Source organism: Lissotriton vulgaris, chromosome 11 (assembly GCF_964263255.1).
Source record: "Lissotriton vulgaris chromosome 11, aLisVul1.2, whole genome shotgun sequence".
NCBI lineage: Eukaryota > Metazoa > Chordata > Amphibia > Caudata > Salamandridae > Lissotriton > Lissotriton vulgaris.
The window spans coordinates 1,065,418,598-1,065,445,863 of record NC_141699.1 but is presented as its reverse complement, the minus strand read 5'-3'; the positions used below and the strand labels follow the sequence as shown (position 1 = coordinate 1,065,445,863).

General features: G+C 49.1%; 1 protein-coding gene across 1 annotated transcript in view; it reads left to right on the top strand.

Annotated features, from left to right (window-relative positions):
• The first annotated feature begins 234 nt into the window (after positions 1-234).
• CHRD (chordin) overlaps positions 235-27,266 on the top strand; it is a 41,155-nt gene continuing 14,123 nt past the window's right edge. The window contains exons 1-14 of the mRNA XM_086944440.1: positions 235-1,098; positions 8,325-8,428; positions 9,760-9,886; positions 11,727-11,873; positions 12,029-12,146; positions 12,969-13,065; positions 13,728-13,869; positions 14,531-14,671; positions 16,084-16,166; positions 19,467-19,614; positions 20,707-20,813; positions 21,857-21,973; positions 23,124-23,280; positions 26,154-26,395. Coding sequence (XP_086800566.1) covers positions 966-1,098; positions 8,325-8,428; positions 9,760-9,886; positions 11,727-11,873; positions 12,029-12,146; positions 12,969-13,065; positions 13,728-13,869; positions 14,531-14,671; positions 16,084-16,166; positions 19,467-19,614; positions 20,707-20,813; positions 21,857-21,973; positions 23,124-23,280; positions 26,154-26,395 — 1,863 coding nt within the window. The 5' untranslated portion in view covers positions 235-965. The remainder of the gene's footprint in view (positions 1,099-8,324; positions 8,429-9,759; positions 9,887-11,726; positions 11,874-12,028; positions 12,147-12,968; positions 13,066-13,727; positions 13,870-14,530; positions 14,672-16,083; positions 16,167-19,466; positions 19,615-20,706; positions 20,814-21,856; positions 21,974-23,123; positions 23,281-26,153; positions 26,396-27,266) is intronic.

The window sequence follows — 27,266 nt, the reverse complement described above, 5'->3', positions numbered from 1 at the left end:
TCCCATCTCCCTGCTTCTCTGCCTCACCACACTTCCTGTCTTTAGTGTGCTATACCTTCTTTCTGATTCACATTCTCTCTCTTGGCTGTGCTCTGGTTTCCTGTAATCTCTCTCTCTCTTTCTTCAAAACATGGCTCGTCCCTCCTCTAGCCTGCCCCTCTCTCTCTCCCCCCCTTCGGGACTCATCTCTCGTCCCTCCTCTCCCCTGCTTCCCTCTCTTCATCCCAGCCCACCGCCCGTCCCTCTGCTCCCGGCCCCCCTGCGCCCGGTGGGCTCAGCTTGCCTGCTGCAGGGGGCTACGGAGCGGAGCTCCCTCCCCGGAGCGGGCACTCCCCGCTGGCCGCCTTTCATCCCCCCCTTAGCACTCACTTTGGTGCGGAGTTTGCCGAGCGCGGCGCCCCGCGGCGCCTCTAATCATCTTTCTCTGAGTGACTCCAATACGCGTCGCCTGATTAGGTGTGGGATGAAAGGCCGGGGAGGGGGCTGTTGTGTTTGCTTCCTACCCCTGCCTTTCCCTCCTCCCGCCTGCAGCGGGGTATAAAGGCCCTCTGCCCCTGCCCTGCGGCATAAGAAGACTGAGTGCCCACTGAGAACTTCCTCCCGCAGGCTGACAATCGCAGAGTGCCCTGAGGCCGAGTGCCAGAGGTTGTCCCTATCAGAGTGCCAGAGGCTGTCCGTCTCAGAGTGCCTGGAGCATCCCTCTCGACTGCCTGAGGCGTCCCTTCCTGAATTCTGGAGTGTTCCTCTCCGAGTGCCGGAGTGCCCCTCGCCGAGTGCCGCAGGACGTGTTCCTCGTCCGCCGCAGGAGTTGACTCGTCGCCACTGTAGTATCCTCTCTGACACTCGTCGCCAGCTGTAATATCCTCTCTGCTGCTGGGTGCTGAGTCCTTGCCCTCTGCCCCGGTGCCCGCTCCGGCCGCCCGTTGTGTCCCGTGGGTCTGCTGCCTCCTCTGCCCCCGCCGGTGATGCCCCACTTGGGCTTCAGGCTCTGCCTTGTCCTCGCCTGCCTCTGGCTGGTGGAGGGGGGGCACCCGCGCCCCAAAGCCTTCCTGCCCATCCAGCCCGAGCTCGACGCGCAGCCCTCCAAAGGGGCGTCAGGTAAGGAGGCTATGGCCGTGTGGTGGCATGTGGGAGACGTACGGGGTCTGTTGTGGTACATCAGGGTGCCAGCCTAAATGGGGCCGTGCTGGTCTATTTGGGGTCTGTTTGGTGTGTCGGCATTAGTACCTTACGGTGGCTAAGGAGGTCTGTGGTGATGTATTGAACAGAGACTCATGCATTTGAAAGAGTACATTGGGATGCATCCGGGGGTCTGTGGTGGGCTCATGAGGTCTGTGGTGATGCACTTTACAGAGGCTAAGGAAGTATGTGGTGATGTATTGAACAGAGACTCATGCATTTGAAAGAGTACATTGGGATGCATCCGGGGGTCTGTGGTGGGCTCATGAGGTCTGTGGTGATGCACTGAACATATTAAGGAGGTCTGTGGTGGTACACTGAACAGACTCAGGAGGTCTGCGGTGGTGCAATGTGGTAATACTAGAGAGTCAGTGGGGTACCTCAGGTATGCGATGGCCTCTGGCCGGTGGTGGGTCGGTGGAATATGTGGTGTGCCTCAGAGGACGGGGTGAGGCTCAGAGGGTTTGTGGCAATACACTGGGCGAAACTCGCGGGCCCTTCGTGATACATGGGGACTGAGGAGTCTGGGGCCAGGGGTCTGTGGAGCGTGCACACGAACCCTCCCTAAATGTGTGTTCCTCGGGCGGACATTTAAGCTTTAAACACCCAAGAGCACCGATCCTTACGGAAACCGTTCTGCACACGGAGGGGTTGTCGATGCGCAGTGTGTGTATTTACTGGTGTCATGCGACATACCCCTTTTCCCCCGGCTCCGTTTCCATCTCTGTCCTTCCCGCGAAACCCTTCGCAGGCAAACAACAGAACTGTTGTATCTTGCAGAACGGTGAACCACCTTAAATTAACTAATTTTGACTTTAAAATGCAGACAGAGTCCTGTGAACCTCTGACCGGGAAACCTCGGAAGTGTGTTAGATTTGTCTGTGTGACTCTAGGCACGTGGGTTACTTTGTATAGAGTTTTAGAGGCGAGGTGGGAGTCTCAGGACCCCCACAGTAGGGCGAGCTTCCATCCCTGCCCACCGATGCCAACAGAACCAGCTTAGGAGAGCGTTTGGTGCGTCATGACCATTCAATGACTGGCCTCGACGGAGAGATCGCCCACGGCCAATTTCAGGCCACGTGTAACAGAGCTTTGACAAGAGGGGATGCGCCGCTTTCTCGCCTCCCTTGATTATCAGAGGTCATTGTACAATTATACGGTTCTCCGAAAATGTCAATTTACCAGGGGGTGATTTAAAAAGGGGTTCTTGCATGGATGCGCGCGCTAAAACGTCACGAGAGAACCTCCGCGTCGCATTCGCCGATGTTCCTTATAAAGCCAATTTTGATAGATGTAGTAAACCCAGGAAGCGGAAATACCAGTTTGTAGGCCCTACCTAACATGTCAGACATGAATCTGTTCCAACCTTCGGTTCTTACAAGGGTGCGCTTTCGAAGACACTTTCTTTCCAGCAGCAATCCGTGGGACGGGACGTTTACTGCGATGGAGGGGTGGGGTGGGGTTGTCCCCAAGATTGCAGAGTGGCCCAAAATTAAGGTGCTTTCCCTGTGCTCCTGTTAAGTTAATATAATTCACGTGTCAGTTGACTGATGCCACGCGCACCTGCGGCCTACTCGGCCTTTATCTGTCAGCTGAGGTGTGGAGTCGGGGGGGGGAGCAGCCTGATGCTGGCTGGACAGCGCCCACTCCATCATGTCCATGTGACCCGGAAGTTCGTCCGAATCTGACCTCCCAGCTCGCACACAGGCCGAAGGGACTCGTCACTCGTCAGTCGGTCTAATGACATCTCCACGACCCCTTCTTTCAGCATACACATATACATGAACAAACATACATATATACAATGCATATATATGTATACATCTCGATGCTTGCATGCAAACACACACACACATGCATAACACTCTAAATACAGTCATAATCATGCGTATATGTACCTGCACGCATACACACACTTGCATACAGATGTATGCATTCCGTTAAACTCACACACAGGCATGCTTAGGGCCGTTTCCATTGCTAACACATTGGGCCACACCTGATCCCGAACCCAGGAGGGGGTCAAAGTTCCGCTCGGTGCATTCGGCCCCGGGCAGCCAGTGAAACTCCTTAATGCGTTCTGAGACTTTCACTTGACACCTGTGCTCGTGATTACGAGGCTACGTACTTTAATTCGTTACAAGCTTTTATTTTGACACCTGCGAGGTACATGCCCCTGTGATGTCACATCAACATACCAGGCCTTTGGTGCCACACTTGTGAGGTAGGTGACTCTTTGGTGTCACATCAAGACAGTCCGAGCCGTTATGATGTCACATAGATTCCAATTCTTTGATGTCACTCTCGCGAGGTGCTTGCCACTGTGATGCCACATAAGTGCATTATCAGCACTTATAGCACATCAGTACATCCCAGGCCTTGCTGTCACACCTTCGAGAGTAACTATGCACGCTTGTGCTGTTACACATACGCATAAGAAGTCTGTGTCACAGAGGTACCTATGCACCCTTCGCAGGTACACTTATGCCTCAGAAATCTGTGTCACACAGTGCCTCTGCACAGCGTGCTTACCCTTATGCATGACATGCCGGGGGTGTATCACACAGTACCTATGCACCCTTCGCAGGTACACTTATGCGTTAGAAATCTGTGTCACACAGTGCCTCTGCACAGTGTGCTTACACCTATGCATTATATGCCGGGGGTGTATCACACAGTACTTATGCACCCTTGTGCTTGTAGACTTATGTATTAGATGCCCTTGTGGTGTCATACTGTACCTATGCACCCTTGAGCTTCTACACTTAAGTATTAGATGCCTGTGTTGTGTCAAACAGTAGCTGTGCCCCTGTGTGCTTGTACACTTCTGTATTAGATGCCCTTGTTGTGTCATACTGTACCTATGCACCCTTGTGTTTGTACACTTTTGCAATAGGACATCACACCGTACCTATGCATCCTTTTGCTTGTACGCTCATGTATTAGATGCCTGTGGTTTTTCACACAGTACCTAAGCATCCACGTGCCAGTACACATATACATTAGATGCATAGGGTGCCTATGCACCCTTGTGCCAGTGCATGTATGCATTAGATGCATAGGGTGCCTATGCACCCTTGTGCTGTTACTCCATGCATTAAGGGCCTGTGTTGTGTCACACAGTACCTATGCACCCTTGTGCCAGTGCATGTATGAATTAGATGCATGGGGTACCTATGCACCCTTGTGCTGTTACACGTATGCATTAGGCGCCTGTGTTGTGTCACACAGTAGCTATGCACCCATGTGCCAGTGCATGTATGCATTGGATGCATGGGGTACCTACTTGTGTCAGCGCATGTATGCATTAGATGCACGGGGTACCTACGCACCCTTGTGCTGTTACACGTATGCATTAGGAGCCTGTGTTGTGTCACACAGTAGGTATGCGCCCATGTGCCAGTGCACGTATGCATTCAATGCATAGGGTACCTATGCACCCTTGTGCGGTTATACGTATGCATTAGAAGCCTGTGTGTGTCACAGTACCTATGCACCAGTGCACGTATGCATTAGATGCATAGGGTGCCTATGCACCTTTGTGCCAGTGCATGTATGCATTAGATGCATAGGGTGCCTATGCACCCTTGTGCTGTTACTCCATGCATTAAGGGCCTGTGTTGTGTCACACAGTACCTATGCACCCTTGTGCCAGTGCATGTATGAATTAGATGCATGGGGTACCTATGCACCCTTGTGCTGTTACACGTATGCATCAGGCGCCTGTGTTGTGTCAAACAACCCCTCTGCACCCCTGAGCTCGTGCACTTCCGCTCTTGGCTTCAAAGCCCTAGCAACGCCCCTGGCTGTGAGAGTTAAATGCCGAGGGCCCACAGACTGCCAAGGCCCCCGCGTCCCAGCCAATCAGGCTGAGCATACACTGCAGTGCCCAGCACCCGGAAGCAGTGTTTGCACTTCTCACTGTGCCCGCGCGCACGGAGGTGAGGCCAGCTGTGCAGGCAATTAGTCGGATGTTTTTCGTGTAAAGAGATTCCACGCCCAGGGCAGCATGGGGCGAATACCACAGGGGCAGACACCCCGTATCCCGGAGATACCATTCAGTACAATCCATTGAAGCTCACATTTACCGGGGATCAGCAAAATGCCGAGGGGCTGGCTCCATCAAGAGGTTTGACATCACAAACTAAAGGACATGCCGCTTAAATACCGTAAAAAGAGGTATTAGACACCCTGGCTGCCTGCAATACATTAAAGTAAAGAAAGAAAGCCGAGGTAAAGAAAAGGAGTACATCTATGCCACGGAAGGTGCCCATGAGTTTAGAAGTGCGGAGGACAAACAAGTGAGAAATCGAGGAGGAAAGCATAATACTGAACTAGGCTGAAAGGCTTGCTCATTTACACCATACTACAGTGGCGACCCTGAGAGTGGAAAACCTTATGCTGCCCACTGGTATTTGAAGGTTAATCTCAGAGGGCGGAATGACACTACAAGGGCATAGCTAAATACCATCTGACAAAAACATTGTGTTTAAATACTGTTTACAAATATATTACCCCACTGGAGTGAATAACAGAAAATCTACACTCAGTGGCATGATATCTATCTATCTATCTATCTATCTATCTATCTATCTATCTATCTATCTATCTATCTATCTATCTATCTATCCACCCCCCCCCAAAAAAATATATATATGTATGGATATATATATATATATATATATATATATATATATATATATATATATATATATATATATATATATATATATATATATATATATATATGTGTGTGTGTGTGTGTGTGTGTGTATATATATGGATACTTATATATATTTTTTTTTGCCAACAATATTCTGACATGACATGAAAGCCAGAGGGCGCCCCGGATAAGCCCACTGTTTTTAAAAAGGTTTCGCTGAACAATGGTGTGGCGACCAATCTCTTGTGTACTATGACGGGTCAAAGGTCAGTGGGTGTAGCAGGACCTTTGGGTGGAAGATATCAGCTGGATCTGGTGAGAAATGATTTCTGGGGGGCGGGAGGGGTCTCCATCCTCCAGGAACATGTACCTTTGTGCTGGCTCTGGATGCAGAAGGTGCTTGATGTGGTGGAGTTCAAGCGGTGGAAGCTCACTAAGTGAACATAGGTGCAAGTTCTGATCAGGGCTGAGTGGAAGCTGCTTGAATGAAGCATCAGCTTGTCAGGATTCTGAGAGAGAGCATGTGCAGCCAAAGACTGGGCCTCAGTCAGGGTTCCTCCTGCCTGCCTTGGCCTGATCAAGCTTTGGCCAAGAAACCACCCTTGGAGGCAGACATCTACATTCCACGTGTGCGAAAGGCCTGCTATTGTGTCGAAATTTGCAGAAATGTTGGCTCTGTGATTCCAACATGGTGGGAGGGAAGGGATCTGTTTGGGGGGTGACCCACACTTACCGCAGGATTTGCATGCCGCATCATCAGAGAGACTGCAAACATGCACGCTTGGGAGCGGGTGGCATCAGATAATGACAAACACACTTGCCAGTTTCTCTCACACCCCTGCCAAACAAAGTGCAAACAGACAGATTCCACCCATACAACTTTCCCTGTGTGGACAATCCCAAGCAAATGTAAAAGGTCATACCCCACCCTTCTGCCAAAGTGCCACACAGTAGGAGGAGAGCCCTGTAGTGCCACCAATCTTGAACGCCACTTGGTTTGTCTGGATTGGGCCTGATGTCAGCGGGGGCTCCAGTGTATGCTTTAGAGTTTCTCTGATGCAGTGAAAGTCCAGCCTGGGTCTCTTGCAATAGGATGTACTGGGGATTGGTGGTTCAAGGATTGGTTTGCTTTGAACATATAGCGGTCCCTGCGCTGTTTGGTGTTGCGGGTGTGGTGGCCCTTTCATTAGTCTGCATTTAGAAAAGAGCTTCCCCTGCACTGGTATGTTGGGGCTGTAGTAGCAGCTGGTTTGTTTACATTGTGTGAATGGCACCCTCTGAATTATGTGGCATTGAAGATGGGGTAGCCTATATATTGGTTTGGGTTGAAGATAGGGTGCCAGTGGATTTGTTTGATTTTGAAGAACGAATCCCCAAGGGTTGGTTTGAATTGAAGATAGGGCAGCCAATGGAATGGCTTGATTTAAAAATAGGGTAGCCAATGGACTGGCTTGAATTGACCATACGGTAGCCAATGGACTGGCTTGAATTGAGGATAGGGTATCAAATGGACTGGCTTGAATTGAAGATAGGGTATCCAATGGACTGGCTTGAATTGAAGATAGGGTAGCCAATGGACTGGCTTGAATTAAAGATAGGGTAGCCAATGGACTGGTTTGAATTGAAGACAGGGTAGCAAATGGACTGGCTTGAATTGAAGATAAGGTAGCCAATGGACTGGCTTGAATTGAAGATAGGGTAGCCAATGGACTTGTTTGAATTGAAGACAGGGTAGCAAATGGACTGGCTTGAAATGAAGATAGGGTAGCCAATGGACTGGCTTGAATTGAAGATAGGGTAGCCAATGGACTGGTTTGAATTGAAGATAATGTAGCCAATGGACTGGCTTGAATAAAAGATAGGGTAGCCAATGGACTGGTTTGAATTGAAGATAATGTAGCCAATGGACTGGCTTGAATAAAAGATAGGATAGCCAATGGACTGGTTTGAATTGAAGACAGGGTAGCAAATGGACTGGCTTGAATTGAAGATAGGGTAGCCAATGGACTGGCTTGAATTGAAGATAGGGTAGCCAATGGACTGGCCTAAATTGAAGATAGGGTAGCCAATGGACTGGCTTGAATTGAAGATAGGGTAGCCAATGGACTGGCCTGAATTGAAGATAGGGTAGCCAATGGACTGGCTTGAATTGAAGATAGGGTAGCCAATGGACTGGCTTGAACTGAAGAAAATGTAGCCAATGGACTGGCCTGAATTGAAGATAGGGTAGCCAATGGACTGGCTTGAATTGAAGATAGGGTAGCCAATGGACTGGCTTGAATTGAAGATAGGGTAGCCAATGGACTGGCTTGAATTGAAGATAGGGTAGCCAATGGACTGGTTTGAATTGAAGACAGGGTGCAAGTGGATTGAAGGTAGGGTGTCTCTGTGTTTGTTTGGTGCCCATGCGTTCATGAAGCTTTGGGAAGTGGTAACCCTTGTCTTTTGCTGGTTTTATTAAACTGTGTGTGTCTGTTCACAGGCTGCTCGTTCGGAGGCCGGTACTATGCTATCGAAGACTCCTGGCACCCCGATCTTGGAGAGCCCTTTGGGGTGATGCACTGCGTGGTGTGCTACTGCGAGCCGGTAAGTACAGCGAACCCGCACTCGCCTTTCTTTCTTGCTTGTTTTGCAATGGTAGAGCTAGTAGCGGCCTCTCCCTCACAGACACCCCTCAGGTGTCTGAAGATACAATGGCCTCTCCCTCACAGACACCCCTCAGGTGTCTGAAGATACACTGGCCTCTCCCCTCACAGACACCCCTCAAGTGTCCGGAGATACACTGGACTCTCCCCTCACAGACACCCCTCAAGTGTCCGGAGATACACTGGACTCTCTCCTCACAGACACCCCTCAGGTGTCTGAAGATACACCGGCCTCTCCCCTCACAGACACCCCTCAGTTGTCTGGAGATACACCGGTCTCTCCCTCAGAGACACCCCTCAGGTGTCTGGAGATACAATGGCCTCTCCCTCACAGACACCCCTCAGGTGTCTGGAGATACACCTGCCTCTCCCTCACAGACACCCCTCAGGTGTCTGTTGATACACCTGCCTCTCCCTCACAGACACCCCTCAGGTGTCTGTTGATACACTAACCTCTCCCCTCGCAGACACCCCACAGGTTTCTGGAGATACACCGGCCTCTCCCCTCACAGACACCCCTCAGGAGTCTGGAGATACACTGGCCTCTCCCTCACAGACACCTGTCAAGTGTCCGGAGATACACCGCCCTCTTCCCGTACAGTAACATCTCAGGGGTCTTTGGAAACACCGCCCACTCCCCTCACAGACACCCTACAGGTGTCTGGCCGTACACCGGCCTCTTCCTTCACAGACAGTTCCTGTGCCTCTTGCAGATGCACCATCCTCACTCCTCACACGAGCTCCAGAGCTCCGGAGCCTCGCGGGCCCGGCCCGGCCAGCGTTTAATGCCTCATGAAAAGGGTGAACAGAGCGAGCCGCTAACAAAGGCCTCTCGCTAGGCGCTTCCCTCTTCAAATTAGTCGGGTCCGACGTGACGGGCCCCATTCTCTCCCAATTAGGAACAATTAGTCAGCGTGGGGCGAGAATCCACATTCCTGCCGCGCGGGCTCTCGGTGCCCCCCACCCTGGGAGGTAATCACTGCCAGGGCCTATTCTCCGTCAGAAGCACGCGGGGGCGCGCAGAGAGGCCTCTTTCCATAGCGCCTGGACAATGGCAATAAAAACAAGCCCCCCCCCCCCCTACACCCACACATTGTCCCTTGACAGGCCCCCCCAAGTATCTTTCCTCATTCCCTTCCTCCCCGTGTATGGTGGTAATGGGTCAGTTTGTATTTAAATGCGAAGCGCTTCAGAGCCAGACCCAAGACCGAAGGCGCTATAAACAAGTTCATAACATCATGGCATGAATATCTTTTTTTTCTTTCACCGCAGCAACGGAATCGAAGAGGAAAGGCCGTGGGCAAAGTCAGCTGCAAGAATATCAAGCATGACTGTCCCACCCCAACCTGTGCCCACCCCGTTCTACTTCCGGGTCACTGCTGCAGAACCTGCCCCAAAGGTAAGAGTACAGGAGATGTCACTCCTAGTGGGGTCCCTTCACCTCAGACACTAAAGACGGCCATAATAACCTGTCATCCTCCTGGCAACGTGGCTCCGTCACATAGCGCTTGAACAAAGTCTAGTGCGCCAGGCGCTGGGCCAGAAAGAGGCGTAAACACGTATATGTTTTAGTTGTCTTTGGAAACGAGGCTGTGAGTTGTAAAATCATTTAGTATTGTACAGTTTGACACAGAGACAACACAGCATAGGTGTGATTAGATTGACCCGCGTTATCAAGACGCCCTTTCTTTGCTTTCACTAATCATTATTATCAGATGCTTAAGTCTAATTGGTTCAATTGATTAGGCCCAACGCAACGTCCCTTCTAACTGCGCACTCTGATTTGTTTATTGAAACCAAGGGGCCGGAAGTGGTTAACCCCAGCTGTGACTCGGGCTACCGTGTGGCCACCTGCTTTGAAGCCAGTGTTTTCTGAGCCCTGTTGAGTTTGACCCGTTGTTCTTTCGTTACTGTTGGCCTTAGATTTGTATGCGAGCTGCTTGTACACTCCTCCCAATCGCATTTTGTTTTTTGGGATGGGTGCATTCCTATTGCCGAGAACTCTCTTGCCATTCTATGTCCCACTCTCACTCTACTATTTTCCCTCACTACACCCCTATCTCCCTCCCCATACATATACATGTACAGATATATTACCTTTCTTTTTTTAGCTTTTGTCGCTTTTTTTCACTCTTTCCCTCTTCAATAAAAAAAAAAAAAATTATATATATATATATATATATATATATATATATATATATATATATATATATATTTATATATACCAGTAATTTCGCCCAATCGACTCGAGGCAGCCGCCACAGCCCAATCCAACAAGACGAAAGAGCAGACCCAGGATTTCGTGCTTTAATCAAGGTGCTTTATTTCCTCCAGCAAGCCAACCGCCATTACGCGTTTCGCTTTCCACAAAGCTTGATCACATGACAAGTTGCTTAGAGCTGGCGCCGTTATTTAAAGTGCTAGTGCGCGGCAATTGTAAGGTACAGCCAACAACATAGAAACAATACTTTCCAATCGTGTTGTGCATCAAAGTATTTAGAAACATACATGCAGTTTTACCCATTTGAACAATTCATAAAATATATAAATATTTAAATATTTTATATATATGCACCACCTCCGAATCCCCATAAAGAATCAGACACCGACAAAGGGGTAGCGTTGGCAATTCCATCTCTCGCTTCATTCCATATACGCTGTTACGCGTTTCGGCACACCTGCCTCGATCACACAACAGTCGCCATTAACACGATTGATTTTTAAAAGCAGAGAAGCGTGGTCAGATGACTCACTTTTTTCAAAAGGCAGCAAAGACAGACTTTTACTCGCTCACAGAGAGGGTCTGTAAGGCGATAGGTACTCGTTCTCTTATACATATACATATACATATATATATATATATATATATATATATATACATATATATATATATATATATATATATATATATATATATATATATGTGTGTGTGTGTCATATACACATATATATATATATATATATATATGCCTTCGCTTTTATCACTCCTTTTCACTCTTTCCCTCCTTTTTTTCTCCATTTAAAATTTTCTCTCTTCCTCTTTTTCTTCACCTTTTTTCCTAATCTCAGTTTTCCTCAGCATGACATTTCTTCACTTTCTAGTTTGATCCATTCTGTGTGTCTTTTATTTCTAGACAATTTGTAGTATTTTTCTTCCCCGCCTTTACATCCGTTATCCTTCAAAGATGGCTTTGCCACTTTGCCACACACACTCACCCTCTTTTCTTTCCCTGGTACAGCCCCTGCTAGCACCAATGAGAAGAAGTCTGAGTTCACCTTCGATGGCTTCGAGTACTTCCAGGAGAAGGACGACGACCTGCACAAGTCCTACAACGACCGCTCCTACCTCAGTTCAGAAGATGTGTCGCAGGACGACAGCCGCACTGGTAATTCCTTCATCGATTTAGGGATGCGGGCTGGGCTGGAACTGATCAGGGTTGGTAGGGATGTTGGGAGGTGGTATGGTGCCTACAGATGATCTAGGTTGTGTTACTGAACAGCAGCAGTGTCTCTTTGCTGACCCGTCTGTCTCTCTTTGCAGAGTTTGTGGCTCTCCTCACCAGCCCAGTGCAATCCTGGCTGCCGGCAACCAGTGGCGTGGCCAAGGCTCGCTTCACCCTGCTCCGCGCCAACCTCCTCTTCTCGATTAGCTACGAAAGGTAAGACCGCCTTCTGCATTAGTTCGAACTGCGAATCAATTGTATCCAGCAAAGGACTGATCATATGAAATATGACATGAATAATCCACCAGAATTAATAAAGATATAACCTCAACTCCATTCTAACATGTGACAATTCTACAGTAATCTAAAAGGCTTAGGTTTAATGCCTATTTCATGTCCCTAAACAAAACAATAAATGGATGATATGGAGCACTTAATGTCTTAATTTGACCGGATTCGCTCATCTTTAAGGCAGTGGGTCAATTTTTTGAACATTTGCGTTAATTTATAAAGTGGTTCAATTCAACATTGCAGACCAAGCCACCCACAACTTTTTCGAACTATGTTGACCCCAAGATCCTCTAGGGGTTTTAATACCTTTTTTTGGACTAAGATTTCATTGTTAGATGCACACACTGGCCTCCTACAGTCCACTGTTCACTCATTTAACCTCTGCCCTAAGATCATTTATTGATTCAGAATCAGTTCCCCAGCTGATAGCCCAGATTGAGGCTGGACCAATTGACAATCTCAAATCTGTGATCACTGAGCATTTCTTCCCTGCTACTTCTAAATTTCCCAACCACTAAAAAACGTACTTAAACTACATCAGCAGAAGTAGGGGTGTTTACTTCCTGAAACTGACCAGTGAAATTGATCCATTTAGGTAGTAGTCAACTTTGTCTTTGAAGAACCTAGCGGACAAAACATTCTACGGCCTCGTTGCCGCTGACACCCTTTGCTCCTGTCATCCCTGCTAAGCTGACATCCCTGCATCTTTCAGTTTTTGTGGTTGATGGAACTGTGTTTCTTTGACAGGCTGGGAAGACCTGCCCGCGTCCGTTTCACCGACCTGGACGGCACAGTGCTTTTCGAACATCCGGTTAACAGAATGGCCTCTCCACAGGCCAACATGGTGAGTGGGGGTCCCTGGATGAAAGAGAGTGGACATGCCAAAAACTCGAATTGGTATAGAAAGGAGGGTGGGTCCACCGTGAAATTCTGGGTACCACCCGGCGATGGGTAAATATGGGTGGGTTAGAAGGGCTGAGCTAAGGTGAAAAGGTATAGTAGTTATATTTCAGTGAAATATTAAGTCCCTTATAAATAGTCCAGGACTAGATTTGGAACGAGCAAAGCTTCCATCTTCTCTTTCTATTCCTCCATGATTTCTCAGTCTCTCAGAGCTTCTGTATCTGCCATATTCTCTCTCCTAATATGTCTTTTTATCTCCCCTTTTATTCAACTCTCTCTCTGCCATACTTTACATTTTTCTTTAACTGCTTCAGTTTTTCTTGTTTTATCAATTACTTTCATCCTTATTCCAATTCACTTTTTACTGTTCTTTTTGTTTATTTGTCTCTCTCAAATTCTTTTTCTTATTCTCTATTTTTTTTCCTGTTACTTTCCATCTTTCTGGTTTTCCTCCTTTCTCACTCAGCATTTCCTTTTCCTTAATGTTTTTTGCAACCACCTTGCTGCTTTTGCTCCCCCTGCCTCCCGCCTCTACACCCTTGAACAGCCTTCTCCTCCCTTTTCCACTCCAGTAAGCCCACCTCCTCTCCTTGCTTCCTGCAGATCTGTGGGATGTGGCGGAATGTCCACAAATCTTCCATGCACCTGCTGAAGACGGCTCAGATCCAGGTGACCCTGGTGATGGCGGCCCGCTCGGAGGGTGAGATTGGGGGCCGGATCATCAAGCACCGCGCACTCTTCGCAGGTAAGGGAGGATCCGATGAACTCCTCAAGAGACCCAACATGGAAGCCAGGCCTGCTTCCCTGAGCAGAGGAACTTTAGGAAGAGATGTGGGGGAAAGGATATAACAAAGGGTCCAGATTTCGAAGACTCTTGCTTCAGATCTCTTGGACTCTGGAGAGACCCTGCTTCAACCAGGCTGTGATAGGAACCTGTGAATGTATTAATAACTGATAAAATGTTTATAGAATCAAAACACCTGGCTAGTCTTTGTAGGTACTGAGTACAATTTGCATCATATTCCTAATGCAGCCACACTCTTAGGCTGGCTGTCAATCAATCAATCAGTATTTGTAGAGCGCGCTAATCACCCTGAGGGTGCTGTAAATATGACCTACGTTGTTTCTTGTGAACAGTGTAGGCAGCCAGGAATGAGAGTAGACAGGAGCTCTCAGTCCTGGATGAAATATTTTCCATATGTGTCTGGGACACAGTATTACCCCCTGTTTCTGTCCCTTTGTTAGTGTAGCACTACTCCGTCGAAGGGTACATTTTTATTGTCGCCAGACCTACACTAAGGGCAAATCATCTCACCTTGAGAGTATCTCCTGCCCCCCCCCTCTCTTATCACCTTACTTGTCACTTTCTGGAAGTGGTGGCTGAAGTTTCTCTTTGTTCAACACAGAAACCTTCAGTGCCATCCTGACCCCTGAGGACCCCGAGCTCCCGGGCACTGGGGGCATTGCCATGCTGACGTTGAGCGACGTGGACGACAATTTGCACTTCATCCTCATGTCCAAGGGGCTGCTGGACCGTGGCGGGAAAGGTAAGTCATGATGTGGTGGTGGTGTCTGATGGAAGGCAGACCAGCTCCTTGGAGGGCATCTCCGCATTCTTTCCTATCCTGACTGAGGGTCATGTATCAACGGGTTGGCACAGAGCCATGTATCAACAGGTTGGCACAGTCATGTATCAACGGGTTGGCACAGGGCCATGTATCAGTGGGTTAGCAAAGGGTCATGTAGGAATGGGTTGGCAATGGGTCATGTGTCAATGGGTTGGCACAGGACAATGTATTAGTGGGTTAGCAAAGGGTCATGTAGGAATGGGTGGGCACAGGGTCATGCATCAATGGGTTGGCACAGGGTCATGTATCAGTGGGTTGGCAAAGGGTCATGCATCAATGGGTTGGCACAGGGTCATGCATCAGTGGGTTTGCCCATGGTCATGCATCAATGGGTTGGCACAGGGTCATGTATCAATTGGTTGGCACAAGGTCATGCATCAATGGGTTGGCACCGGGCCATGTATCAGTGGGTTAGCAAAGGGTCATGCATGTAGGAATGTGGGGGCACAGAGTCATGCATCAATGGGTTGGCACAGGGTCATGGATATATGTGTTGGCACGGGATTATGTATCAACGGTTTGGCACAGGGCCATGTATCAACAGGTTGGCACAGAGTCATTAACAACGGGTTGGCATAGGGCCATGTATCAGTGGGTTAGCAAAGGGTCATGTAGGAATGGGTTGGCAATGGGTCATGTATCAATGGGTTGGCACAGGGTCATGCATCAATAGGTTGGCACAAGGTCATGGATATATGTGTTGTCACGGGTTATGTATCAACGGGTTGGCACAGGGTCATGTATCAACAGGTTGGCACACGGCCATGTATCTAGGGGTTGGCATAGGGTCCTTCTCCTTGAGCTGACGGTTCAATTATAGTCCAGACTTCAAGGCTACATAAGTTGCTGTTTTGTGAAAGTTTGTTCTGATGCCCCTGCCAGGGGAGAACGTGGCCTCAGTCCAGTTCCGAGTCAAGAGGTAGCCAGCCATCTCCTTTGTTGAAACACTAGTAGGGCAGTAGTGCTATGGCCATCCAAGGGGCCCCTGGGAAATTGAACTTTCTCTCTATCTCACTCCTGTCTATTTCTTTCTCTCAACCTTTAATATAGAATGATATATTGTTTGGCATCATAGAGCTTGAATTAGCATAAAATGGGTAATATCATTCAAAGTTGTTCTGAACAGAGGCCCCTAAAATATTTCTTGGCTGGGCCCCCAAAGACTCTGTGTAGCATATTTGAGTCTACATGTGAACCTGACCTACGCATGTGAGGGACGCTTGCACTGTATTTCTGATCCATTTTCACTGATCATTAGTTGGCGCTTGTCCTTGCTCTGGGATGGGTAAGCCACTGGGGCACCGGTTGATCCTTTTCTGTCACCATTACAGGTCGCATGATGATTCCGGTCCAACTGCAGATCCTTCACCAGGACCAAGTGCTGCGCGAGGTGAATGCCAACATCACTGCCCAGGTGAGCATCACTGTTCAGTAAGACATTATCCCTCTGGAGAGGGTTTAGTCACTAGAGAAATAGCAAGCCTTTCACTTAGGGGGCCAGTCGAGAAAAATGCTCTACACTGTTTCAGTGAAAATGTTGCAGTGGTGTCACAATTCAATTACTGAGTGCCCCAAAAACTTTGCCGCATTACGCGGAGTTCTGCAAGTGGAGAAGTGCATTACGTAGTGCCGCTTGTGCTGATTTATAGCACCGGGTGTTTGTCCCACACTGTAAAATCAGCTCAAATGGCACCATACACAGTGTAAGAGAGCGCTGCTTCTTTCTGACGCTCAAGTAGATGTTCTACTCAGGTGGCAGCTTCCTCAACGTGAACGGAAGGTTTCTTAACGCGAGTGGCAGCGATCGCCCGCGTCGAGAAATCTCACTGGGAAGTGGTCTGTAGTAAGATTTCCTCTATTGCCAAATTGCCATTGGCAAGCAAGGAAAATACTGCGCCCCACTGAGTTTTTTGGGAACTCTGCGCGCTACGTGGAACGCGAAATGAGAAACACTCAGCGAGTGGAGCGGAATTTTACGCCCCAGGCCTACTTTTAATGCAGAGAGCCGCGCTGGTGACATTGCTAGTGCACTGCGTTCTGGGAAACGGGGCTTTAAGATGCTTTTCGGGGGCCAGGGCTTTTCCAAAGTTCTTAACTTGCTAGATTTTAAACACAAACACTATGTTAATGTGTTTATAATGTGTATAAGTATCATGTCCAAATCCTGCAATGGTGGGATCCCTCTGCTTACCTGGACCCATGTTGTACACCAGTGACTTAGAATAAGAGTGTCACACATTTATTTGTACACTTACTGCCCAAGCAGTAAGCGCTTTAAGCCACCCCAAATATCCATACCATTTCCACCTGTGCTTCTGCCCACGAGGAACAACCATGGCATTTAAAACAGAGACCCGTTTAAGTGCACAGATTTGTGGAAATGGGGGAGATTTTAAAACAAAGTCTGGGTTCCTTTAAGCCGGGTGTGTCTAAAATAGTCTCGGGAGGGCCTGGCCCTTGTTAAATATTCCGGGTAACCACTGGTTATGTAAATACATTTAATTTAGACTATCTGTAAAATATATGGATGTTATGTGGTACTCAGAATTGCTAAAGATTAATGTTGCCTTCCTGCCCCTAAAGTGGGACATCCTCTGCTTTTAGGATAAAAAGAAGTTCAACCGATGCTTTAAGCGGAGTTATTCACAGTGAGAACAGCGAGTTTAGATATGATCAAGGACTGCTTGTGCTAACTGTGTAATTCCAGTCAGAAACTGAAAACAAAAAATATTCCCAGTTCATCTGAACAACGACGAGTTGGGTCCCACAATTTGTTGTTCCCTCCCCAAAGTTCACTAGCAGATTGCTCCCGACAACATAGATCACACGGGGATTTTTGGCCTGAGTGAGCCCAGTAACTTCTTTTAAGCCTGCAGGACGGCTCAGCGAGTTAAACACTCGCGGCTGACATCCGCAGTGATCAATAGGGCGGGGTCACAGTCTGACGATGGAAACGCCCGGGTGACACTTGGCGGGACCCTCGCCTACTATCGGGGTGACCGTTGCCTAACTCTGGAGGGGGCCTACTCTAAGATCAAAGAGGCCCCTCGTGGCACCATCCAGAGACCCCGTTTTAAGGCCGGAGTGGTCCCCTTCACGCACTCCGGAGACCCTCTGCCTCCCATGTGCGGCCGTGCAGCGGTTCCCACATGTGTGCAGCTGTTCCTCATCTGGCGGGCTCTGCCTGACTGCATCCCCTGTACTGTAATTGTCTTGGCGGGGGAGCAGGAAGGGCCTTGCATTGTGTCGGGGGTTGGCTTTGAAGTCTTGAGCCGGTGGAGGGGAGCATGACACGTCCTCCCGGGCTGCACCTTCCCTCGGCTCAGTACAACCCCCGCATCCGCACCGGCTGCTGGGGGCTGTCGGGAAGTGCAGGGTCCGGTGTCACCGGTACCAGGACGCACAACGCACCGCTGCCCAATGCACCGAGGGCACATGTCACCACTGGAACAGATGTGTGCACGCGACACTATTCACCAATGCAACCTCACACAAACCACTCACTTTGGGAATAAGTGCATGCACGGGACCGTCTAGTGATGCAGTAAGTGCACACACAGTACCACTAACCAGTGTAACCCGTACCCACACAATACGTTTTACCCTGGGAATATTTAGAGGCACAGAGCACCATTCACAATTTAAATCGTGCACAGACAAAACAACTCCCCATTGGTACATGTGCGCACAACACAGATAACCAGTGGCATCCATATAAGCAAATTGTGACTTATATTTGGAACATGATAGCACACACAACAGCACAACTTACCATCCAAATCTATGTGCAAACAAACAACCTTCATTCATTGAGCGAAGAACCCTTTACCATTGTAAACAGTCTGTTTGCACACATCACCACGAAAGAGTGGAACCAGTACACGCTGTATGTCAAAGCAGTCGAGCAGGTGCACACATACAACGCCGTTCATACATGGAATTATGGTGCACACTACGAAACTCACCATTTGGACCAGTGCATACACAGAACGACTACTGCTTTGTAATAAAACTCACGCAAAACCAACCACTGTTTGGTTCAATACGCACAGAGAACCTCCCAAGACTTTAAACAGTGCACACACAAATGCATTCTCCATGGTATCGGTGCACACACAACTCAAACCTGGAATCATTACACACAAAGAATCAGCGTCAGACTGTGCCTGTGGGTGACCCAGGGGAGGCTGCCATGGCCCTTGTCAGTGCTTAATTTGAGCCATTGGTTCCCGGTGCTCAGCACAGGCACTTAATTGTCAGCACTAGCACTTATGACAGCTGCCACGTGGTGGCGCTGTTAGTGCAATTCAAAGAAAAGCAGTACAACAGTTGTTTATTAATATACATTTAAAAAAAACTAATACCAGCCGCCCAAGCCCATCTTATAGCTTTGGGGGCCTCGAATAGTCTGAATTTGTCACACTTGGAGCAGTGTGATGGTTAGCAGTTGTGTAGGTAGTCATTGGCAGCGCTGGCTGGCTATGCTTGGCACAAACTTTAGTGGCCTCCTGACGAGGGATCTGGCACTTATTGTTTTTACAAATTAAGCACTGCCCTTGATCGTTTGACGTCTAGGGTTACTCTGCCTCAGTTCGGGTTGGCAGTGAAGCTGGGCCTCGGGCTCAGGTTGGCAGCTGTCCGCCTTCTCTATGCATCCTGCCGGCCTTGTATGTGCTTCTCCACCTCAACCTTTCTCTCTCCCCCTTCACCTCAGGACCAGGACTTTGCCGAGGTGCTGACGGACCTGTCGGCGCGGGAGATGTACCTGCTGGCGCACCGGCAGCTTCGGATCACCCTGGAAACCGAGGGGAAGCAGAGTCACCGGATATCCGGTTACATCACGGGGAAGAAGACCTGTGACAGTAAGTGGCAGCGTGCTGACGGCTGGGAGCGTGGTTACGTCACAAAACACTGCCACGTGGCGAACTGGCAGAGAGAGTGCGTGCGAGGGCCCATCAGACAGGGGGCGCTGTGGGTCATATTTCAAGAGCTGAGTTGGAAGATTGCAGAAAGGAGATGTGGAACTTTGCAAGGAGATACTGGGGCTGCCTAGAGATGTATATGTAGTTTTGTGATAGATTTTTATAAATCAGGGGTAACAAGAGCTATATGAATGCAAACCTTTCTTCCCCTTTTATCCCTCCGCTATCCTTCTCACTCCAAATAACTGACTAATATCCACCACTGAAATTTCTTCATATTTCACTGTATTAATTCACCACTAATCCTTTGTAGGCTTCCGGAATACTGTCCGTCACACCCCATCAGGGGTAACAAGCGCTATATAAAAAAGCCTTTTTTTCCCCTCTTCTATCAGTCTGCTATCAATCCAAATCCAAATAACTGACTAACCTATCCACCCCTTAAAATGTACTTGCATGTTTCACTATACTAATTCAACACTAATCCTCTATGGGTTCCGGAGTAGCGTGCTACTCGCCCAAAAAGCGTTTCTACGCCTCGTCAGGTGTAGTAAGCTCTATATAAATGCAATTACAATACAATAGATTTTTATAAATCTGTACATTCAAGAAATATAATACCAATAGACTGGGAGAAAGAAGATGCATAGGACAAGAGCGGAGTTTATAGAATGTCTTCGTATAAGAAGAGAGGAGCTCCATGCAGGCATGATACAAGCGCAAATTGAGACAGTACAACTTTCCGGAGGGAGAGAAAAGTTGCATGTAGGGAACAGGATTTCATAATTGGATAGAATGTATGCAGGGAGAATGAACTGCACTTAAAGGGGGTTGGGGCTGCATAAAGGGGGAAGGAGGGGGCTTGCCACAGGGAAGCTCAGGATTGGGAGTAGTGTTGCATACCGAAGGTACTGTGTGGTGTGAATGGAGTCCTCCATGTTGAAGGTAGAGGGCTACGTCATGGTGGCGGGTTTTACATCATCGCTCTGCAGCTGGCATCCTCATCGTCACGTTTCTGTCTTCCTCTTTCAGCCATCCAGAGTGTTTTATCTGGAGGAGATGCCCTGAGTGCCACCAGAACTGGAGCTGTTGGGTCTGCCAAGTTCACTCTGTACGACAACGGGACGCTGGAGTACCAGGTATGCGTGCGGCACGCCTTGGTGTAGCGCGGGATCGCTGCATGGTCAACACTATGTCACAGCTGCTGCCTGTGCCAATGGGTACCCTCTCTTTGTGCTGTGCCAATACCTTCATTCCATACAAGCATTGTCTAGTGCCAACCCCTTCATTATGGTCCCCTGCATATATGTCAGTGAGCTGGCAGTGCCTTTGTTGTGTGCCTATGGAGATCTGGGAAATGGGCAGTGCCACATACTTCATTGTGCCTCAGTGGGTATCTAAACACCGGACAGTGCGCTCACTGTACACACGCAATGAGTAGTGCCAATACTTTCTTTGTGTGCCATTGGGTATCTGCACATTTGGCAATGGCAGTTTCTTCACCATATGCCACTGGATTTCTGAGCAGTGGGTAGCGCCAATCCCTTTAACCTCTGCCTCTGGTTACCTAAGTCTTGTGAGGTGCCTGTGCCCTCACCGTCTGCCTATGGGTATCTGAGCATTCTGCAGGGCCCATCCCAGGGTGTTTGGATATTGTGTATTAGACGCCATACATATGTGTGTATAAGTAGTTACAAGCAGTAGTTTGTATGTTCTTTGGGCCCCTGAGACCTGAGCCTTACAACTGATGCTCTTCGAGGTGCCACACATTAGCTAGGGATAGCAGGCTCTCCTCTCTGATGGTGAGTTTATGCCAGTCCAGTGACGTCACATGGGGTCTCCAATTCTCCATTTCCCTAGTGTCTAATGATGATTTTTGTTTTTTTCCAGTCCAGTGACGTCACATGGGGGTCTCCAGTTCTCCCTTTCCTATGTGTCTAATGATGCTTTCAGGTCTATGCCAGTCTAGTGACGTCATATGGGGGTCTTTAATTCTCCCTTTCTCATGTGTCTAATGATGTTTTCTGGTCTATGCCAGTCCAGTGACGTCACATGGGTGTCTCCAGTTCTCCCTTTCCCATGTGTCTAAATATGCTTTCTGGTCTATGCCAGTCCAGTGACGTCACATAAGTTCTATAGTTCTCCCTTTCCCATGTGTCTAATGGTGTTTTCTCTTTGACAGGTACAAGTGGCCGGGACGAAGTCGGAAGTAACCGGCATCACTCTGGAGACTAAACCCAGGAGGAAAACCAGACGCAACGTCCTGCATGACATGAGCGGAGACTACAAGAATGGGCTGGTGAGCACTAATGGGGGCAGAAACAATGGGATGGGACAAGGATGCACACTGGGGTGGTCCTAAGAGAACCTTGAGAGAATGTTGGGAGAGGGCCAGAGACTAAAAGTGTGTCTGTGTGAAAAATTATCGCTGGGGTGATGTGTAAATTGTTGGAATGCAACGAAAACATTTAAGGTCATTTCCTGAAATAGACACAGCAGCCTATGCCATAAAAGGCAACAGTCTCAAGTATCTAAAAGCCATTAGGTTGTACATTGCGTGCTCTACAAATGCAATGAATCACATGCTAGTAGAAGTGAGAGAACCCGCTACGAGAAGGATTTGTTTCACTGTCTGCAAAGAAGCAGCCCGGGAAGACAGACAACAGCCTCCCTCTGTGTCCACTTACCAAATCTGGCCTGTCTGAGCCAGGTCTGTTCCAGGATTCTTAATACTGAGCATGTATGTTACTCTGAGGCTCACAACTTTATCTGTTTCCCTTGAGGATCAGGGCCAGCTCAACTGATGCTGTAATGATGCTCATGTGGCCAGCCCACACTACTTCTAGATCTGTTTAGTAATTCATCAACCTCGACGGAGCTGACATCTGCAAAGCCGCCACTTGGTCTACAGTAGACACATTTATTAGGCAGTGCTACGGATTGCACAGTGTCTTCTGTTCAGATCTGGAAAGAGAAGTCATACCAGTGAATTTGAGTTGGAGGTCACCATTCAGGCTCAGATCACATCCTTTGTGCAGATAAACACATGACTGTTGCACCTCATTGTGGTTTATATATGTACTGATTATCAAGAGCGCATTGGTGATTTCAGCTAATTGGTTCTTCGTATCTAAGGAGGGATATAGATAGTTTATCATCTTTAACATGCATAAGAAACTGCAAGCATTCAGCAGAGAAGACAGGATATCTGCTGATGTACTTTTACACAAGGTCAATGTTCCATCATTTGACACACCCACTCTCCCCACAAGCTGGTAACAACACACATTTCTAGAACACCTTTCTTGAGGACATTGTTTACCAAGTTAGCTGATGGATGTTGCTAACCTTTTTATGTCTGGATGAGGACAACTCTGGAGAGAACGCTGCAAAGATGAGTGAATGTCTCCCAGTTGACCAAGTGCATGGTTGTCCATTTGTCTTTTTAGGCCTCCGGCGTGTGGGAGGAGATGAATGCGCGGGATCTACACATGTTACTCCAGAGCGAACTTTTCATCAATGTGGCGACCAAAAACTACGAGGAAGGAGAACTGCGGGGCCAGATCACATCTCTTCCCTACAGCGGGCTGTGGGCCCGATATCAAGGTAAATTGATGTCCAGAAAAGTCCCTCAGTGGTCACAACTTTCTTTTATATCGGTACCCCTATTAGGACTGATAGGGAGAACCTTCAGCCCACCTGTAGCATCACATGCCTGTGGTAGACTGAGGAGGGCTTTTGTTGGTGTTCAGGGGGATAACCATGGTCCTCAGTAAAAGGTGAGGAAGGCTTGGATGTTGTGGAGTCTGACAGTGACTTTGGCTCTGCTGAGGATGAGGAGGGCTCCTGATGATGTTCAGGGGATAACCATGGCCCTCAGTGAGAAGTGAAGAAGGCTTAGATGTTGTGGAGTCTGGCAATGACCCTGCCTCTGCTTAGGATAAGGAGGGCTCCTGATGAAGGCTTGGGTGTTGTGGAGACTGACAGTGACCCTGGCTCTGCTGAGGATGAGGAGGGCTCCTGATGAAGGCTTGGATGTTGTGGAGACTGACAGTGACCCTGGCTCTGCTGAGGATGAGGAGGGCTCCTGATGAAGGCTTGGATGTTGTGGAGACTGACAGTGACCCTGGCTCTGCTGAGGATGAGGAGGGCTCCTGATGAAGGCTTGGGTGTTGTGGAGACTGACAGTGACCCTGGCTCTGCTGAGGATGAGGAGGGCTCCTGATGAAGGCTTGGGTGTTGTGGAGACTGACAGTGACCCTGGCTCTGCTGAGGATGAGGAGGGCTCCTGATGAAGGCTTGGATGTTGTGGAGACTGACAGTGACCCTGGCTCTGCTGAGGATGAGGAAGGCCCTGGGTGCAGGGAGAGACCTGGGCTGCTCTTTTGGAGAGAGTTGGACCCCTGAGAGCAGATGAAGCATCCTTGAGCTGTCAGCGCCGAGACGGTCCTGGAAAGCAGTCAGTGTCCCGCAGAGACGCAGCTGCGCCGGTCGGTCTTAGGGGGACAGTTAATAGCTCAATTCGGATCATGTCAGAGGTAAAGTGGGGTAACCAGCATGGAGGAGGGGAGAGGACAGGCAGACACGGAGGAGGTCCAGGCTGAGTGGAGAAAAGATGAAGAGAGGGAGGGAAAAACGCTGAGAGAAGGTAGCAGCATGGAAAGAAACAGACATGAGAATAGATTATAAGATAGAATTTAAAAAGGGAAAAACGAAAAAAAGGGGAGGAAGAGACAACAGATGAAAGTACGTACAGAGCATGGAAGGGAGATTCTGGAAAGGTAGATTCTGGAAAGGTAAAACAAATGAAGGAGAGGTTGAGGTAGAGAGAGAGTTATATCCAGAGGAGAGAAGCATGGAAACTAGAGGAGTAAAATGGAAAACTAAATGATAAGGAAGGCAAAACAAACAGAGAGATACTTTCAGAGAAAGAGAGGGCTGGGAGAATGAAAGCAGGGAAGGAAAGGAGAAAAAAACACAAGGGAGAGTAAGATAGGGAGAGGAAGAAGGCAGATACAAAGAGGACTCAAGAAGTCGAATCGAGAAAAATAAATCTGGAAGATGCACAAGAGAGGGGAGGTGAGGAAGGCCTGAGTGAAAGAGAACATTCTCTGAAAAAAACTGAATGTCAGAGAGAGTGGGAGGATGACCGAGTGCATATGACGGAGAAATGGGAGAAATAACAGAAGAGAGGCGAGACAGGGGGGAGAGGGGTAGGAAAGATCGGGGAGAAAGGGAAAGTCATAAGAGCCAAAGTGGAAGAGAAATCGCGCACGCGCAGAGAGATTGAAAGAGAGAGCAGGAACGAGAGAGAAAGAAAGAGACGAGGGAAAATGAAGAGAAAGAGAAGTAAAGATGCTACAAGACAGAGAAGGTGCGGGTGGATTCGAGCGTTAGACGGCCGGAGCAGCGCGGGGCGCAGCAGAGACGGGCAGGCTGAGCGCGCGCGCATCACATCTGGCCTTCATTTCCCGCCCTGACACGCGGATCCTATTTGCTGGCACAGATGGTCGCATTCTTGGCTGAAGTTTCCCGAGATGTTCAAATTATTCTTTGAAATTCCTTGTTTGAAATCCTTGGCCGCGGCTCCGGCTCTGTCAGAGTGCGGCTGACCAGCAGAGCTGTCACTGGCTGCGGCATCAAGCCGTCGCCATGGCAACGTGGGCCAGGGTACCACAGCGCCTGATGCTGCCGGGGTGAGGGAAGACGGGCTCCGGGGTTAGGGAAGACGGGCTCCCGGGGTTAGGGAGGAAGGCATTCCAAAACAGCAAGGCCTGTAACGAGTCCTATCCGTTAGCAGGGCACCCGTCCCCGAAAACTGCCCCACGGGGGTATCTATCCTTCGACAGGGAACGGTATTGACAAGCCCTCTGTCAGGATAGACACACCAGGTTAGTAGTGGTGAGGGCCCCTTCTAAATACATATGGACAGTGACGGGGCCCCTTCTGAATATACAGGTGCAGTCATGCAGTGGTCAGTGATGGGGCCCCTTCTGAATACATATGGGCAGTCATGCAGTGGGCAGTGGTGGGGCCCCTTCTGATTACTTATGGGCAGTCATGGAGTGGGCAGTGATGGGGCCCCTTCTGAATACATATGGGCAGTCATGCAGTGGGCAGTGGTGGGACCCCTTCTGAATACATATGGGCAGCCATGGAGAGGGCTGTAGTGGGACCCCCTTCTGAATTCATTTAGGAAGTAACAGGGCTTTCTTTAACTAGAAGTTGGCTTCTGGTTGGCAGTCAATGGCGTCCTGTATGACTGTAGATTCGCAATACTGGGGTTCCCTTCCTTTTCAAGCTAGCAGCATTGGTCATTTCTTAAAGATGACGCTGTCAGAGACACTGTTTTGTCACCATTCCAGGTGTGTGGTCCAGTCATGTCCTGTCTCTCATAGAGGGGCCTCTCACCCACACCTCCTGCCCTCACTGTGCCCGTGATGTGTGTCTCACCTTCTCTGTTTTATATCTCTCCGCAGAACTGCCCATCCCCCTGGCAGGCCAGTTCGTCATCCCCCCGATCCGCACTGCTTCGGCCGGCCACGCCTGGATCTCCCTGGACGAGCACTGCCACCTGCATTACGAGATTGTGGTCACAGGCCTGGGCAAGCCCGACGATGCCACACTGAATGCCCACCTGCACGGCTTCGCAGAGATCGGAGAGACGGACGAGAACAGACAGGAGTACAAGCGTCTGCTGAAGGGCTTCTACGGCTCAGAGGTGAGGGGGTAGCACTGAAGGGAGCAGTGCTTAATTTGAGCTGGTTTTATCTGTTGCTGGGCACCAGCACTTAATTGTCAATACCAGCACTTATGACAGCTGCCACATGGTGGCGCTGTTTGTGAACTTCAAAGATGAATAGAGCAACATTTGTTTATTAATTCAATATACATAAAAAAAACTAATACCAGCCGCCCAAGCCATTCTTTTAACTTTGGGGGCTTCGAACAGTCTGAATTGTCACAGTTGTAGGAGTGTGAGGGTTAGTAGTTGTGCAGGTAATGTCATTGGCAGTGGCAATGTGTGGTGCAAGCTGTGGTGGCCTCCAGACGAGGGCCCCGGCACTTATTGTTTTAGCAAATTAAGCACTGGAATGGAGGAGCCCTGGGGTACAGAAAGGGGGTTGCCAGGGCTGCCAGTGGGCAATGCTGTGCAATCGGAGGGCCCGCAAAGAGTTTACCTTAGCCAGTTAGGACTGAAAGGGTGATGAAGACGAGCCCTGATACAGGGTGGCTCATGGGAGGTAGTGACAGGGCAGAGGAAGGGCGATGGGTGTGACGGCAGCTGGCCACCCTCACCTGGGACAGTGAAAGACCCGCAGGCAGGCGTCTTGGGCCGGCTGGCAGCGGTGGGGCTGGGCCCCAGCCCCCCCAACCTGCCAGTGCTGGTAACTCCACAGGGGGGAGAGACAAGATTTCTTTCTGGAAAACAAATCTTCACCGTGACACAGCAAACCCTGGAAAACATGTGTCTTTTGGCATTCCCAGCACAGCTGTCTGTGTGCAGAGAAATAAACACAGTGAAGGAGCGGAGGGTGAAGCGAGGGGCAGGGGAGGGACACTGAGAATGAGGCACGAGGAGGTGGAGTGAG